This window comes from Schistocerca nitens, chromosome 7, assembly GCF_023898315.1.
Source record: "Schistocerca nitens isolate TAMUIC-IGC-003100 chromosome 7, iqSchNite1.1, whole genome shotgun sequence".
NCBI lineage: Eukaryota > Metazoa > Arthropoda > Insecta > Orthoptera > Acrididae > Schistocerca > Schistocerca nitens.
The window spans coordinates 203421567-203440585 of NC_064620.1; the positions used below are offsets into that span (position 1 = coordinate 203421567).

General features: G+C 38.9%; 1 protein-coding gene across 1 annotated transcript in view; it reads left to right on the forward strand.

The window, feature by feature from the left end:
- LOC126194632 (transportin-3) overlaps nucleotides 1-19019 on the forward strand; it is a 202484-nt gene that overhangs the window by 63344 nt on the left and 120121 nt on the right. The window contains exon 7 of the mRNA XM_049932800.1: nucleotides 6475-6621. Coding sequence (XP_049788757.1) covers nucleotides 6475-6621 — 147 coding nt within the window. The remainder of the gene's footprint in view (nucleotides 1-6474; nucleotides 6622-19019) is intronic.

Sequence of the window (19019 nt, forward strand, 5' to 3'; positions counted from 1 at the left end):
GGTGGCGTGAAGGAAAAATCTGTTGCTGGAGGTTTATATACTGATGTGACTGTACAGTTACTTAACAGTAATAATTTCAATATTGTTGTCATCTGACTGACAAACACTACAGACTTCAAGGTCAGGTCTTATAAAGATGGCGCTTCCATACTGTGCATGTGGTCTTTCAGCAACCAGTTTCATTCCAGGAACAGTACAATGTATCTGCTGGGTATCCCTATGTATTTCTTGAACACACAAAACATCACAGTGCTTAGTGTGGCACATGTCTTGCAAGAGTTGTTGCTTGCAGGGAGATATTCCTTCAACGTTCACGGATATTACAGTCAACACTGGTCCTAAAAAGGACCGTTTATTTGATGTCTGATACTTCTAGTGTGAAAAGATCAGCCGCCAGGTCATTCTGAGTTGGACTGAGTTGACTGGACATTGCCCATGATACGCCTGATTGCAGTTCATATATCTGTACTTATCATCAAACGTTGCAGTCTTTGGGGAGACTTCTTTTGTGTAACGCATTCAGTACTGTTAGTGTTGAAACAGTGAAACTGCAATTCAGAAGTATTTATTGCAGAAAAAATTGAAAAAAGATTGTTTCTGTTCCAGAGATGTCCGTCACTTGTGCTGAGGTTGTACTTGCTTTTGTGAATGTATGTGTGTGTGTGTCTTTCTCTGGCAAAGGCTGTGACTGAAATGTAATTTGCAAGTGTCTCTGTAGTTGCACCTGTCCGCAATTTAACATGTTATCTTTATTGTAAGTATCATCTATCTTTACCTTACATTGTTGATATTCCATCCTGGAATTTCTATTGTTTGATTGTTATGTTAAAGTACATAAGTAAGCACATTTTCTTCCATAGTTAATTTATGTGGCAAGTGAAGTTCAGTATTCATAATGCAGTACAGTGTAAGTGCACGCCAGCTAATCTCTACAAAGTGACAATAACAAATGTTTCAGTAATATCACTTTTTAAAGCAATGCCAGCCTCTGACACCTGATGGTCACCATAGAAATTATTAGCGCTGTATCCAGTTATTTGTAGGAGTCATAAAAGTATGTTACAGATCACTAAAAAACATTAACTGGCATGATGAAATGTTATGTCAGCTGGACTTCCTCGTTTCCTGTAGTTGGCATAACATTATTGCTTCCACGCCGTAAGTGTTAAAAACTTTGGTGATTGTGTGCTTGTTGTGAAAGTAAAATGTCATGCTTCCATGAATTGAATTGTGTTTGCTTTGAGTGTGAAAATGTTTCCGTTGACTCATGTACTGAATGTATTCAGTATCTGGTATGGTACATTGGTCAGAGAACATTCCACACCCTTCTCTTGAAATAAGTTTAGACTTCATATGATTTATAATTGTAATTTACCCTAGTCTTATAATAAGGTTTCTAATTAAGGACACATTAGGCATACCATTTATCTAATAATTCATCATTGTATCCAGCTTGAGGAGCTGATTTATGTTAACAACAAATAATGTACTTGAGTGAGGCAAACTGCCAACAGGCAAGTTAATTAAAATTATGCAATTTAATGTGGCATTTGAAATTGATAAAAATTGAAGAATATAATTAAGATTCATTATAACATTTACCTGAAGATAGCAACCTGGTTGTCAGCCAAAATATTGAGGCAAGAAGTTAACGTCATCTGGCTATAATCCCAAAATATTGTAGAATGCATTATAATTGCTTTTAGTTCCACAAAAGTTATCTGTTTTAAGCCATAATTAAATTGATGGTAGTTATTCTTCATAAGATCAATTAATAACTGAAGTGTTTAAACCAAAAGAACATACGTCCATCACTAGTAGAGACTTAAAAAAAAAAACTCATCGAGCAAGATGGCACAGTGGTAAGGACACTGGACTCGCATTTGAGAGGTCGACAGTTTAAATCCATGTCTGGACATCCTGATTTATGCTTTCTGTGATTTCCCTAAATCACTTCAAGCAAATGCCAGGATGGTTCCGTTGAAAGGACCCATACTTGAGTTATTCTGAGCTTGGGCTCCATCCCTGATGACCTCAATGTCGACAGGGTGTTAAACTTAATCTTCCTTCCCTTCCTTTAAAAAGAATCAATACACCCATTCAATTCATAATAAGCTCAGTAACATTGTTCTAGGTGTTAATGACTAACATTGACTTAATGGACTTTCAAAGGGGCACATTAGTGCTTGTCATTACTAGGTGGCGATTGCTGCATTGGCGTCAGGCTTTCATGCTGCATGCAAGAGAAAGGATAATCTGTAGAATGAGGATTTTGCGTGCATATGGGCTATGGTAAGGCTAAACTGGACCACGTGACTGCAGTAATGAGTGTTATTTCTCACCATTGCTTACTCTCATGATTGTACAAAGTCTGAGGTGATCTTCAGCTTTAAAATTGAGTCTTCGAAATGAATCTTTTTCTGTGTAACAGTACATGTGCTGTTTCAAAATTTCCTGCCAGATTAAAACTGTGTGCCAGACCAGGACTATAACCTAAAACCTTGCCAGGTGATTCTCTTTAAGCTTTGCAGGAATGACTCATGACCTGCCCTCCAGATTTGTTCTGAAAACAACCCTTCTTAAGCTGCGACTAAGCTTTTTTTCACTTAAACTAGTTTTCCTCGTAATCTGTTTTTCCACTAGTACTCTAACCAAATATTTTTCACCACACATGTCCCAGGACAGCTAACAGAGAATGTCATCCATTCATTCATTAAAAAAAATGCATTTTATGGTAAGTTGATACATAATTTATGATTTGCTGTACTACTTGACCAGTCACCTAAACTGATCCAGCTGTTTTATATGCATAAAATGCATTTGGGGTGTAATTTTATGTTACACATGTAACAAAATACTGATCTGTAGTTTATATTATAACCCTTAATAAAATACATTGCTTGACCATTTTTGAGGTCAGTGAAGAACAATGTATGGGCTGTCAAAGAGTGACCAACTCTACTGCACTACGTTCGTGAAATAAGTTATCTGCAAATATCTCAGCTCTAATTTGAAATTATAGAAATCTACGGCCATGGCTGACTTGCCTTAGCAACACTGTGTGTTAATTTTCAGTTCACCTGTTTATTCACATAACTCAAAACAGAGTTGTAAACTACTAGTAGCGAGTTCTTAATTGTGGTCACAGCAACTTACAACTTCCGTTGTGTGAAAGAGCATCAGCAGTGTTCCCATACTTGACGTAATATTTTACAAATTTGAACATAGTCGAAAATTTGGTGAAATTCAATACTATGTTAAGTGAATCTCCATTTGGCTTGCTGGTTGAATTGTGCAGTGTCCAGATTTGTGAGGCATTTGGATGTGACAGTGGCCAGATTTTGGGCTACATGGTAAAGTGAGAGCAAGCGTACTCCTCATCAAGTTTCTTGTCAAACGCATCTGAACACCACGAGGTATTATGCACCAAGAACATTATAACCTTTTTGTGTCTGGGCATGCCATCCAGAACAAGTAAGGGACCCCTCACAACGTTGTGTCATCCTGCACCATTGGCCAGAGACCAGCATTAGCTAGACCAGGGGATTACCTAAAACCACAACACAAATGACTGCATTTGAAGTGGTGCCATGATGAGAATCATGGACTGCTGACGGAAATGTCATCACATTGTCTTCAGCGATGAATCGCGGCTCTGCACTTCTCTAGATTACCACTGTCAGTGAGTATTTTGGTGACCTGTGGAGAGGTCGCATTCTTCCAATGTTTTGGAGGTGCACAACAGCGTTACTCCTGGCATCACAGTGAGGGGGAGCCATCACCTGTGACTCCAGGTTAAAGCTGGTAGTGAAAAAGTGAACTTTGACAACACAAAGGTGCTTCAGAGGTATTCTGCATCCTCAAGAGTTACCTCCCATGTGGCGGTATTGTCACATCATTTTTTGATAGGACAGTATTTGTTCACACATGGTACATATCTCTGTGAACTGTCTGTGGTATGTTGAGGTACTTCCGTGGCCAACAAGATCCCCAAGATCTGTCCCCAATAGTACATATGGGACCAGCTCGGGCATGAACCCCATCTCAGTGTCAGTATCAAGGATGTCAAGACTCAGTTACAACAATTGTGGATCACGCTTCATGACAACCTTCTCAACTAAGTCAGTGCATGCATCCAGGCCTGAGGTGGAGCAATGTCATACTGAAACGAAGTATTGGCAAGTTCATTGTAAAATTTGACTTGATTTTTCAATCACTCATGTAACGTCACATATCCTCTCAACATGTGAAGTTTGTCCCCCCCCCCCCCCATCCCCCCTTCTGTCTCCTTGTGGGTGCTTCACTTCTTTTTTGTTGTCAGGTTATGTACATCAAAATGACCACACTGGTGTGCTGACCAAGCTGGTACCAATACCCTAGATTTCTCATACAATGAATTTTTAAATAATAAAAGAAACTTGTTTTTGATCAACTGTAAAGTGGCATAAAATATGATATTATGAAATAGTTTTTCATTGCTATTCTTGTGGTGTGTTTAGAATTCGTACACTTAGCACTATTTGTCCATAATTATGATAATTACGTCTACCCTCAGATCTCCATCTTGGTAGGATGAGCCCCATTGTCTGGCCTTCTAGCTTTGGGTCAGTTCTTTCTTCTGGTGTAATACTATCTGATTTTCATTATTTGTTTGGGCATCCTACCATCCTTTCCCTGTATCCTGACCAGTGTATTCTGACAGATTTAACTTACTCTCCAACCCTCTGCCTCTCACATGCCTAGCAGTTTTCCATAGGATTTTTCTTTCAAATGCCCTTAGGTTGTTGTTATCTGCTTCTGTCATCAGCACATTGTAACAACTAGTTTTACAAGGGAATAGTATACTCTTAACTTTGTTGTTCTTGTAATAAGATAGTTTTTAAAGTTTACATAATACGGTCTATTTCTTGCATGCATTCTTTCTCTAATAGGCTGTATCATATTATTATTGCTGGCTAAAGGTACACCCGCATAAGAGAAGCAGGTAACATCTTTAAAACATTTTTCATAGATTTTTTTTAGCCATAGAATTGGATATTAACATGTATTTTATCTAGTTTTTGTTTATAGTAAGTCTAATTTTTCGTCCTCTCACTTCCATTATTTTGTACACAACTACTGCAGTATCACCTGCAAATGCACATTTGACTGTATTAATATTACTATGTACTAACTCCACAATTTGCTGCTGTTGTGTGTGTGTGTGTGTGTGTGTGTGTGTGTGTGTGTGTGTGTGTGTGTGTGTGTACAATATTATAAACAGAAAAAAAACTTAGATTTCTGTGTATGAATTATCTCCTGTTACAGGAATTTTCTGATTGAAATTTCTTTTCCAGTGCTGTATTGGTTTTATCTTATTCAAGTAACAGTGTTAATGATTACATACATAAATTCAAAATATTCCTCATCTTCTGCTGTCAAAAAATGGATGCTCTGGTTCGGTCTATTGTTTGGCTTTAGGATTCCTGTACTCGGCCGTGCAATCACCTCCCTTAGTTTTCTGGCCAGTCTAGCTTCTACTTTCCCCATCCCAATGAAAGCTGAGACATACATAATGCTGATGACAAACTTACATTTGGTTGCTCTCCCTCTGCCACTTGTGACACGACTTGACACATCGCAGTGAGACATAAGAAAATTACATCAATTTTCTCCATGATTGATGATTGCTGCTGTTATGCTGCACTGGTCTGTCTCCTGAACTACTTCAACCAATTTCGTCATTTTCTAGAAAGCTATATAAAGATATCTCTCTCTCTCTCTCTCTCTCTCTCTCTCTCTCTCACACACACACACACACACACACACACACACACAGAGAGAGAGAGAGAGAGAGAGAGAGAGAGAGAGAGAGAATAATCTCATTATCTACACAAATAATAATAATAATAATAATAATAAATTATCATTAATAAAGTTCTCTCAGCGTTTTGTATTAATAGTATATGGCTTTCAAACTCTTGGATTAAATTTTCTTAATACTTTGCAACATGTATTCAGTATAAAAGAAAAATTATCGACACCATATTATCAGGAAAGATGATTAAACGCACTGTTGTGTAATAGATTAACTGCCGCAACACATAACTGCTGCAACACAGTGTTGCTTAACACATTAACTGCCACTATCAAAGGAAACAGTTTTCCAGGAGTTGTTGAGGTAGTCTATTTACTAATTGTGCCCTTCATTACTGCTAACCACAAAATTTTAAGCTTTTTCATGGAGTGCCTGTATATTCTTGAGTCAGTAATTAGAATGACACACTGATATGCATTTCAGCAGCATTGGACTTGTAGCATTACAGTGGCAGGGAGAGCAGTGAAAGAAGCAACTTGTTGCATTAAAACAGACAGCAAATTTGTTAACATTAGGACTTGTTTACAAATATTTTCTCTCTTATGTTACAATAAATGTCTTTCAAACAAGTAAAACAATTAGTATAATTTATATTACACTTTTGTAATTTCTTTTAGGTGGCAGAGATTACGTTTAATTTATGGTATCGTTTGTCTGAAGAACTCTACCAGAAAAACAATGATTCTGTTACTGTGGTGTTTAAACCATATGTAGAGAGGCTGATTGAAGCATTATGCAGACATTGTCAGATGGAGCCAGACCATGTAAGTAATTTTCTGTAGATGTTTGATCATAGACGTGATGGATCTAACAAATTCCTACACAGTAATTCTGAAGTGTTGTAACAAAGATTCATAAAAATATAGTAAAGTTCTCTGTAGAAGTAAATAATGAATGGAGTAATCCTCTGACCAGCTCCATGAAGCAGATACATTGGAACCATGCCTCTCCCCACTCCCACACCATTACTTGTCCTCACCCCAGATTGAAACAGTTAAATCACATCCTTTCATAGGGCTTTCATTACTTATCACTGTATCCTAAAATGAGGAACATCCTACTCACACTCCTTTGAGCTGTAACTTCCCCTTTCATATTGATTGATTGTTAATGAATGAGCCTCAGGCTCCAGATAGCTCGCAGTAGAATATTTACAAGGGAAGTCACAAAAAAGAATTGTCTTGCTGCACGGTATTTATGCCGAGTGCGTGTTGGTTGTACTGGCTTACTCAGATGAATATTTGCTCCCCGACTTGTAGGAGCCTAGCTACACATAAATGCATACAAACTGAGATTGTTGCCCTAATCATGATTACAGTCTATATACATCCAGAGTTTATCTATGAAAGTTTACAGTTTGCGTGAGCTAAAAAGTTTGAATCAGTACGATAACTTTCTAGAGCACCAAAGAAAATCTATAAATGCTGCACTCTGTTGATAATCTATATTGTAACACAGATAAATGTTTCATGAGCACATATATTAAATGGGTTGAAAGAAATGTCAAACACCGTAAATTCACTTTATGTTGGTCTATTCTAGTCTATGCACATTCTATCATTGTCTTAAAGAAGTAACCTTTCTTTCAGATGGGTGGAATTAGTTACGTAAATTCAGTCAAAGATTTTACAGCAAGATCCAGATTACGCTATTTACTTTAACACAGTTTAGGTATATTCCTCACAGTTTACACTATTCATCACTTCCTATCAGTTGAATTATTAATTGTCTATCACATTGGGTCTAAGTTCAGTCTTTCATTGATAATAATCAAATTAAGACAATATATTCGTTTATTTCCCTAGCTTGAATTACTTCAAAGATATTTTCCAAGTTGCTGATTTACCTCTTTGTTTTTAATCATTTCTAGCAGATTGCAAATCTTCAAAATGTAACAGACCATCTCGTATCGCCCATCAATATTACGTACGAGCACACAAGTTCAGTTACGACACTACAAGACAAGGCATTATTGGTTTAAATGGTTCCATAGTATTTTGTGAGGTACTTAAACTTATTTTTCTGTGTACTACATTGAAAGTTTTAAACTATCACATCAGGTACAAAATGAAATTATTTCTTTACACTAAGTTGAAAAATGCAACAGTTAATGCCATTCTGGCTCTGAAAAGAAAATATCTTTGCTATTCTTATTCTAAATGCAAATACAACTTCCAAATACTTGTCGTAATAATAAATATTCTAGCTATTATTTCTGTTACCGAATGCAGCTATGATTTTAAACGTTTTTCTTACACTACATGTTTTAATTCTGTAACTAAAAGCATAGAAAAAGAAGGTGGTTTAAATACTGTTCATCATAGAATGTCTTATTCCACAAATCGTGAAGTCTCTTTATGATTAAGTTTAAGTTTCTTGCTTCTCTTCTTTCATAAGGTTGTTCAGTACACTAATCCTCTACTAAAGGTGTACAACAGTTCATAACAATTTTTTCAGGTTACAGCTTCTTAGTTCATTGTCAAATTCTCAATATTACCTTTAAGGTTCTTCAGCATAGGTTATCTGAATTATTATATTACCAAAGATCTCCTTCTCTTGTCACTTTCTTTTGACAAACAAGTCCACAGGTTAGTTATTTACACACAAATCTTCAGTTCAGTTTATAGGACAAGACAACAACAACTTAAAATTACAAATATTTCTTTTCTAAAAAATAAACACACACACACACACACACACACACACACACTTAAATCTACTGCCAAAATCATTTTAAATCCTGGTGACTGTAGATGCCTTTGTTCATTCCTTTATAATTAGACTCAAAATATAACTTCCAGGATGAGGTATTCTCACTATTTTGAAAGGACCTTCATATTTTATTTGCAACTTCTTGTATAACTTCTTTATGGCAGATGATTTCGAATTAGATCTTAACATCATACTTTCTCCGACTTGATAAGTAACAGGTTTAATCAGGTTTATCATAGTAAGTTTTCTTTAATTTTTTTGTGATGCTGAAGCACAACACATACTTAGTTTTTAAGGCAGGTTTGTCTGTGGGTAATGGATTATTGAATTTCGGTAGGTTTTCATTCTATTTGTTCATTTGACAATTACCAAATAAGATATTGTAAGGAGTAAAACCAGCAGATGAATGGCGTAAATGATTACACACTTCCTTGAATTTCTGCAAATACTCTATTCAGCTATAGTGTTGGCTGGAGACGTACGTCCTCATGAATCGATTTAGTTCTCTGAATACGCATTCAGGGGGACTACTTTTTGGATTGAAATGAGAAACCTGAATGTGGCCAATGTTTTCTCTACGTAGACACTCTTTCCAGGATCTACACGAAAAATACGAAGCACTGTCTGTTAACAATGCTTTTGCTTTTCCCACTTGAACTATATATTTCTCTGTTAATATCTTTAACATCGGCTTAACCCTTACAGTTTTTAATGGATACACTTTTACGTATTTGCTAAACAGACTGTGAAATGCTAGCACATATTTAAAATTATCCTTTGACGCTGGCTAAGGACCAAGGACCTAGACGAGATCGTGAATATTGTTCACTACTATAGGTCACAACTCTGTTTTTGTCGAATAATTAATTGGCGTAACTTTTTGGCATATTACAAAAGTTTTAAAGATTTTCTGTGCAATACGCTTTAAATTTGGGTAAAATATATCTAAAAACAAAGATGATGTGACTTACCAAACGAAAGCGCTGGCACGTCGATAGACACACAAACACACACAAACATACACACAAAATTCGAGCTTTCGCAACCAACGGTTGCTTCATCAGGAAAGAGGGAAGGAGAGGGAAAGACGAAAGGATGTGGGTTTTAAGGGAGAGGGTAAGGAGTCATTCCAATCCCGGGAGCGGAAAGACTTACCTTAGGGGGAAAAAAGGACAGGTATACACTCGCGCGCGCGCACACTCATACACACACACACACACATCCATTCGCACATACACAGACACAAGCAGACATATACAGAGGCAAAGAGTTTGGGCAGAGATGTCAGTCGAGGCGGAAGTGCAGAGGCAAAGATGTTGTTGAAAGACAGGTGAGGTATGAGCGGCGGCAACTTGAAATTAGCGGAGGTTGAGGCCTGGCGGATAACGAGAAGAGAGGATATACTGAAGGGCAAGTTCCCATCTCCGGAGTTCTGACAGGTTGGTGTTAGTGGGAAGTATCCAGATAACCGGGACGGTGTAAAACTGTGCCAAGATGTGCTGGCCGTGCACCAAGGTATGTTTAGCCACAGGGTGATCCTCATTACCAAAAAACACTGTCTGCCTGTGTCCATTCATGCGAACGGACAGTTTGTTGCTGGTCATTCCCACATAGAATGCGTCACAGTGTAGGCAGGTCAGTTGGTAGATCACTTGGGTGCTTTCACACGTGGCTCTGCCTTTGATCATGTACACCTTCCGGGTTACAGGACTGGAGTAGGTGGTGGTGGGAGGGTGCATGGGACAGGTTTTACACCGGGGGCGGTTACAAGGGTAGGAGCCAGAGGGTAGGGAAGGTGGTTTGGGGATTTCATAGGGATGAATTAAGAGGTTACGAAGGTTAGGTGGACGGCGGAAAGACACTCTTGGTGGAGTGGGAGGATTTCATGAAGGATGGATCTCATTTCGGGGCAGGATTTGAGGAACTCGTACCCCTGCTGGAGAGCCACATTCAGAGTCTGATCCAGTCCCGGAAAGTATCCTGTCACAAGTGGGGCACTTTTGTGGTTCTTCTGTGGGAGGTTCTGGGTTTGAGAGGATGAGGAAGTGGCTCTGGTTATTTGCTTCTGTACCAGGTTGGGAGGGTAGTTGTGGGATGCGAAAGCTGTTGTCAGGTTGTTGGTGTAATGGTTCAGGGATTCCGGACTGGAGGAGATTCATTTGCCACGAAGACCTAGGCTGTAGGGAAGGGACCATTTGATGTGGAATGGGTGGCAGCTGTCATAATGGAGGTACTGTTGCTTGTTGGTGGGTTTGATGTGGACGGACGTGTGAAGCTGGCCATTGGAAAGATGGAGGTCAATGACAAGGAAAGTGGCATGGGATTTGGAGTAGGACCAGGTGAATGTGATGGAACCAAAGGAGTTGAGGTTGGAGAGGAAATTCTGGAGTTCTTCTTCACTGTGAGTCCAGATCATGAAGATGTCATCAATAAATCTGTACCAAACTTTGGGTTGGCAGGCCTGGGTAACCAAGAAGGCTTCCTGTAAGCGACCCATGAATAGGTTGGCGTACGAAGGGGCCATCCTGGTACCCATGGATGTTCCCTTTAATTGTTGGTATGTCTGGCCTTCACAAGTGAAGAAGTTGTGGGTCAGGATGAAGCTGGCTAAGGTAATGAGGAAAGAGGTTTTAGGTAGGGTGGCAGGTGATCGGCGTGAAAGGAAGTGCTCCATCGCAGCGAGGCCCTGGACGTGTGGAATATTTGTGTGTAAGGAAGTGGCATCAATGGTTACAAGGATGGTTGCTGGGGGTAATGGATTGGGTAAGGATTCCAGGCGTTCGAGAAAGTGGTTGGTGTCTTTGATGAAGGATGGGAGACTGCATGTAATGGGTTGAAGGTGTTGATCTACGTAGGCAGAGATACGTTCTGTGGGGGCTTGGTAACCAGCAACAATGGGGCGGCCGGGATGATTGGGTGAGGGTGTCGGTGGGGTCAGGAGGTTGATCGAGTCAGGTGAAAGGTTTTGTAGGGGGCCTAAGGTTCTGAGGATTCCTTGAAGCTCCGCCTGGACATCAGGAATGGGATTACCTTGGCAAACTTTGTATGTGGTGTTGTCTGAAAGCTGACGCAGTTCCTCAGCCACATACTCACGATGATCAAGTACCACAGTCGTGAAACCATTGTCCGCCGGAAGAATGACGATGGATCAGTCAGCCGTCAGATCACGGATAGCTTGGGCTTCAGCAGTGGTGATGTTGGGAGTAGGATAAAGGTTTTTTAAGAAGGATTGAGAGGCAAGACTGGAAGTCAGAAAGTCCTGGAAGGTTTGGAGAGGGTGATTTTGAGGAAGAGGAGGTGGGTCCTGCTGTGACGGAGGACGGAACTGTTCCAGGCAGGGTTCAATTTGGATAGTGTCTTGGGGAGTTGGATCATTAGGGGTAGGATTAGGATCATTTTTCTTCGTGGCAAAGTGATACTTCCAGCAGAGAGTACGAGTGTAGGACAGTAAATCTTTGACGAGGGCTGTTTGGTTGAATCTGGGAGTGGGGCTGAAGGTGAGGCCTTTGGATAGGACAGAGGTTTCGGATTGGGAGGGAGGTTTGGAGGAAAGGTTAACTACTGAATTAGGGTGTTGTGGTACCAGATTGTGTTGATTGGAATTTTGAGGTTTTGGAGGGAGTGGAGCTGGAAGTGGGAGATTGAGTAGATGGGAGAGACGGTTTGCGTGCAATGAGAGGAGGTTGACGTTTGCTGGAAAGGTTGTGAAGGGTGAGTGAGTTGCCTTTCTGGAGGTGGGAAACCAGTAGATTGGATAGTTTTTTGAGTTGGAGGGTGGCATGCTGTTCTAATTTGTGGTTGGCCTGTAGGAGGATGCTCTGTACAGCCGGTGTGGATGTGGGAGAGGAAAGATTGAGGATTTTTATTAAAGATAGGAGTTGACGGGTGTGTTCATTGGCTGAGTTGATGTGTAGGTGAAGGATTAGGTGGGTGAGTGCAATGGGTTGTTCAGTTTGGAACTGGTATAGGGACTGATGGAAAGAAGGGTTGCAGCCAGAGATGGGAACTTTAAGTGTGAGGCCTTTGGGGGTAATGCCAAATGTCAGACAAGCCTGAGAAAATAAAATATGTGAGCGTAATCTGGCTAGGGCGAAGGCATGTTTGCGGAGGGAATGTAAATAAAACTTAATGGGGGCGTTGTGGTGTTGTTGTGAGGGTGACATGGTATTAGAAGGTGGAAAGTGTAACATGAGGCTGAAATGAAAATGAAAATAAAATATATGTGGGGAGAGATAAAGGTGAACTAGAAAGCAACTGGAGATCTGGTGTGAAAAAAGGCGAAAAAGTGTTGGTTAAAGCTGGGCTGTGTTGATCCTGTGGTGAACTTGGGTTGGTAGATTTGGTAGATAACGATGTGCATAAAGGTTAGGTGGTTGTGTTGCCGCCAAAACACGTTAAAGGGTGGAGAAATTCGGGAAAATTTTGAGAAAACTACGTGTAAATGTATTAAAAGGAGTGGTTTTGTGGTGGCAGATTATGAGAATGAGGGTAACAATTGTTTGACGAAGAAATAATGACGTTAAAACCTGTGGGAAGCGGCTAAAAATGATCAATGATGTGGGAAAAATGGAAATGGAAATAAAGCGAAAGTTATTAGAACTAGCCGAAACACTTGTTTAATAGGTAAAACGAACTGTTTGTGAACTAGAAACGGTGGATTTTATAGCAGCGGTAGTGCTCAAAGTGGGAAAAAAATTTTTTTGGTTATGGTTTGGAAGTGGGTTAGTATTATTGAGTATATATAGGCGGGATAAAATTGTATAGTAGATTACGGTAAAAAGGAGGAGGTGAATACAAAGTGAACCTACTGGCAAAAACAGAAAGAGAAAATAAGACATCAGACAAGATTTCCAAATGCAACAGTGACAATAACAAATGTAATTGTTGGGTTCAAATTAATTATATGAATATAACAGATGGAAGCATTCCACGCTGGAAAAATATATCTAAAAACAAAGATGATGTGACTTACCATACGAAAGCGCTGGCAGGTCGATAGACACACAAACAAACACAAAATTCAAGCTTTCGCAACCAACGGTTGCTTCATCAGGAAAGAGGGAAGGAGAGGGAATGCGCATACACCGTTACTAAGTTAGTACACTTATAACTACTTGCAAGTCCCCATGATATATGTGTATCCCAAAGGAATTTTTGTTCATAGTCTAAGGAGAATGCAAAATTTTCTTTGTTGGAAAAAATCACTATTTTTGTAGAACAGAATATGGTAGTGAAGGCAATATCACATGTTTTGATGGCTACTGTTACTTTTAGAGAGGAATTGTTTAATAATTTTCCATTTATAATCTTGTTCTTGAAGTTTAATAATGTTCTTGCACATGAATTCGATGTCTTTCTCAAATGGAGAGTTCTGAATCAACATTAGTCGAAAGTTGTCACTTCTGTTTACTACGGCATGTGTTCCAGCAATACCGCGCGGTAACCTAGAGAGTGCATCAGCAGTAATGTTATCCTTGACACGAATATGTCGTATTTCCAATGAATATTCCTGCAAGAGCAATGCCCATCTGGTTAGCCGTATGTGTAACAGTCTACATGTCATCAAAAAAGTAACAGCTTGGTGGTCACAATACACAATTATTGGTTTTCCATACACAAAATATCTAAACTACTTTAGCGACCACACCAAGGCTAACACTTGTTTCATAGTTGTATAAACACACTCACAATTTTTGAGCATGCGACTGGCAAAACTTATAATTTTGATAGTATTAATGTCATCTGGAAAAGCTGTTTGAAATAGTATTGCTTCCAGACCAGTGTCTGAAGCATCTGTAGCTGTATAAAACTGTTCATCCATTTGTGGGTGGTGCAATATCTGCGCATTTAGCGAAGCGTTCCGTGAAACGCTTCGTGACGTTCAGCGGTCTAATGCCACGAAACGTTCTTTTGCAACAGGTTAAGCAAACAATCCTGGTTTAACGCCTAATCAGGTAGGAACTCCCTGAAAAACGATGGCATACTGAGAAAGGACTTGAGTTGCTTACAATTGCACAGGTACAGACAATCACTTATTGCTTTCAACTTTTTGGGGTTAGGTGTTATGCCCATGGGAGAGATAATATGCCTGAGAAACTTAATTCTTTCTTTTCCAAATTTGGACTTAGAAAGGTTTGTGGTTACTCCATAGTCTTGAAAACGATGGAACACTCTTTGTAACAGTTCTACATTATGCTCTCAGGTGTCGGTTGCCATGAGGCGGTCATCGATGTACAAGGTTACCTCGTTTAACAAGTCCGGGCCTAAAACCGTATCTAATGCGGAAGCAAAAACTCCACCACTAATACTGAGACCGAACGGCATGACTTTGAAGTGGAAACTTCTCCCCGTGAAAATGAAAGCTGTATATTTCCGAGACTGTTCATCCAACTTAACCTGCCAGTAGTAGTGGCAGAGGTCAGTGGAGGTCAGTGGAGGTCGTCTAAGTTCTCGGGCCTAGTCCGACCAGGTATTAAAAATTTATAGGTGTTTCTGGCGTCTGGCACAAGTCTTATATCACCGTTAGCTTTTGCAATTGCTAGGAGTGGGCTACTATACTCGGAGTTGGGTGGTTCTAGTATGTCCCACTCCAACATTCTCTGAATTTCTAGTCTAACGGATTCTTGTTTAGACCAGGGTATCAAGTAAGTTGTTTTGCAGTATGTTTCATTAGGCCACACATGCATCTTATACTTAAATCCTTTGATGACACCAGGTTTGTTGCTAAAAACTGGTGCATACTCAAATAGTAAATTCGACAGTTCCTGTCTTGGTACACTTGCAAATATTCAGACTCGGTTAATTTGTCTTTGATAACGTGCTCGAGATCTGAATTGGAATCGACTACAAGCAAACTAATCATGTCGGTTGACATTACATTATTATAATTACATAACAATGGCAGGTTCCGACAGTATTTGTCGAGAATCCTTGTTTCCCTTAACAAAGACAATTTGACAATCCCTTTCTGTAAGTCAATGACTGCCCAGTTTTCGACTAAATAGTCCCATCCCCAAATGCACGGCACGGATAAATTTTTGACTACCAGGTAGGTGCACTTAAGTTTTTCCTCCTGTGTGATTAATTCCACCTGCACTTGAGCTTTAGTGGGTTGAATACCTGTGCCGAAAGCTCCAGAAATAGTACACCCTGTTACAGGAAAGGTAGGTACTCTTTCCATTCTATTAATACATTTAAGTAGATTAAACGACATCACATTAGTGGTAGCTCCTGTGTCTGTAAGGACGTATACAGGTATACCATTTATATCTCCAGCTACTACAGCTTGCACATATTCTTTGGATTCAGGTTGTTGCGAAGTTGCCTCAATCAGTAATTCACCTCTAATGTTCATTCCAGAATTGTATCTTAGTAAACACACAGATTGGTTATGTTGACCTCCATTAAGCCTACCAGCCACCCCTGGAAGTCTAGGACTGGCTGGTCCTAGTTTGTTGAGGTATTTGGTTCATGACGTGGCTCCTCAACTATTTCCAGGACATGGACATTATGATTTTGTGGATTATATCTGGTATTCCCGAATGTCAGCTGCACCATTGCCCAAAGGAATCGCTGCAGAAGTGTTTAGACATGAATAGTTAGGCACATTTGTGTGGTTTACTGGATTGTTCCAACGAGAATTTGTTGGAACCCATTGATATGAAGGATTATGATTTTCTGTATTGTTTTGTTCCCTGTTCTTATATTGCCTTGTATCTTTGTATTGTCTTTTTCGATTTTGAACACTAGCCTCGCCAAGATGTATGTTATGCGCATCTGGTGAAGCTGGTCCCTGACTATATACATTCCTGCTGTTTTCATTGTTGCAACTGGGATTATAGAAATTCTGATTATTGAAGTTCTGTCTACGTTGTGAATCTCAGTTATTAGACTGATGATGGCTGCTGCCATTAGACGGAGAGTGATTTTTATTATTATTATTTTATTTCTTGTCTCAGACGTTGTGTCTGGTTAAAAATGGAAGGTGATGCAGACCTTGATCAAGCGTGACTTCCTTTTAACTGTACGGTAATGTTACATTGCATTTAGGAACTTTCGGGTAATTGAACATGTATCAATAATTACAGATTTCTGTAGTTGTATATATAAGTTTGGATGTAGCTGTATTGCATTGATGTACTGGTGGATATTGTGTGGTATGACTCCTGTAGTTGATAGTATAATTGGTATAATGTCAACTTTATCCTGATGCCACATGTCCTTGACTTCCTCAGCCAGTTGGATGTATTTTTCAATTTTTTCTCCTGTTTTCTTCTGTATTTTTGTTGTATTGGGTATGGATATTTCGATTAGTTGTGTTGATTTCTTCTTTTTATTGGTGAGTGTGATGTCAGGTTTGTTATATGGTGTTGTTTTATCTGTTATAATGGTTCTGTTCCAGTATAATTTGTATTCATCATTCTCCAGTACATTTTGTGGTGCATACTTGTATGTGGGAACGTGTTGTTTTATAAGTTTATGTTGTAAGGCAAGCTGTTGATGTATTATTTTTGCGACATTGTCATGTCTTCTGGGGTATTCTGTATTTGCTAGTATTGTACATCCACTTGTGATGTGATCTACTGTTTCTATTTGTTGTTTGCAAAGTCTGCATTTATCTGTTGTGGTATTTGGATCTTTAATAATATGCTTGCTGTAATATCTGGTGTTTATTGTTTGATCCTGTATTGCAATCATGAATCCTTCCGTCTCACTGTATATATTGCCTTTTCTTTGCCATGTGTTGGATGCCTCTTGATCGATGTGTGGCTGTGTTAGATGATACGGGTGCTTGCCATGAAGTGTTTTCTTTTTCCAATTTACTTTCTTCGTATCTGTTGATGTTATGTGATCTAAAGGGTTGTAGAAGTGGTTATGAAATTGCAGTGGTGTAGCCGATGTATTTATATGAGTGATTGCTTTGTGTATTTTGCTAGTTTCTGCGTGTTCTAGAAAGAATTTTCTTAAATTGTCTACCTGTCCATAATGTAGGTTTTTTATGTCGATGAATCCCCTTCCTCCTTCCTTTCTGCTTAATGTGAATCTTTCTGTTGCTGAATGTATGTGATGTATTCTATATTTGTGGCATTGTGATCGTGTAAGTGTATTGAGTGCTTCTAGGTCTGTGTTACTCCATTTCACTACTCCAAATGAGTAGGTCAATATTGGTACGGCATAAGTATTTATAGCTTTTGTCTTGTTTCTTGCTGTTAATTCTGTTTTCAGTATTTTTGTTAGTCTTTGTCTATATTTTTCTTTTAGTTCTTCTTTAATATTTGTATTATTTATTCCTATTTTTTGTCTGTATCCTAGGTATTTATAGGCATCTGTTTTTTCCATCGCTTCTATGGAGTCACTGTGGTTATTCAATATGTAATCTTCTTGTTTAGTGTGTTTTCCCTTGACTATGCTATTTTTCTTACATTTGTCTGTTCCAAAAGCCATATTTATATCATTGCTGAATACTTCTGTTACCTTTAGTAATTGGTTGAGTTGTTGATTGGTTGCTGCCAGTAGTTTTAGATCATCCATGTATAGCAAATGTGTGATTTTGTGTGGGTATGTTCCAGTAATATTATATCCATAATTTGTATTATTTAGCATGTTGGATAGTGGGTTCAGAGCAAGACAGAACCAGAAAGGACTTAATGAGTCTCCTTGGTATATTCCACGCTTAATCTGTATTGGCTGTGATGTGATATTATCTGAATTTGTTTGGATATTAAGTGTGGTTTTCCAGTTTTTCATTACTATGTTTAGAAACTGTATCAATTTAGGATCTACTTTGTATATTTCCAATATCTGTAGTAACCATGAGTGGGGTACACTATCAAAAGCTTTTTGGTAATCAGTGTATGCGTAGTGTAGCGACCTTTGTTTAGTTTTAGCTTGATTGTGTCACCTCTGCATCTATTATCAGTTGCTCTTTACATCCTCGTGCTCCTTTGCAGCAGCCTTTTTGTTCTTCATTTATACTTTTGTTCTGTGTTGTATGTGTCATTAGTTTCTGTGTAATGACTGAAGTTAATATTTTGTAGATTGTTGGTAGGAATGTTATGGGGCGATATTTAGCTGGGTTTGCTGTGTCTGCTTGATCTTTAGGTTTCAGATAAGTTATTCCATGTGTAAGTGTATCAGGGACTGTGTATGGGTCTGCAACGTAACTGTTAAATAATTTAGTTAGATGTGAATGTGTTGAGGTGAACTTCTTTAACCACAAATTTGCTATTTTATCATTTCCAGGGGCTTTCCAATTGTGAGTAGAATTAATTGCTTGGGTGACTTCATGTTGCAAAATTATCACTTCAGGCATTTGTGGTATCATCTTGTATGAGTCTGTTTCTGCTTGTATCCACCGTGCATGCCTGTTATGTTGTACCGGGTTTGACCATATGTTGCTCCAGAAGTGTTCCATGTCTGTTATGTTTGGTGGATTGTCTATTTTTATGTG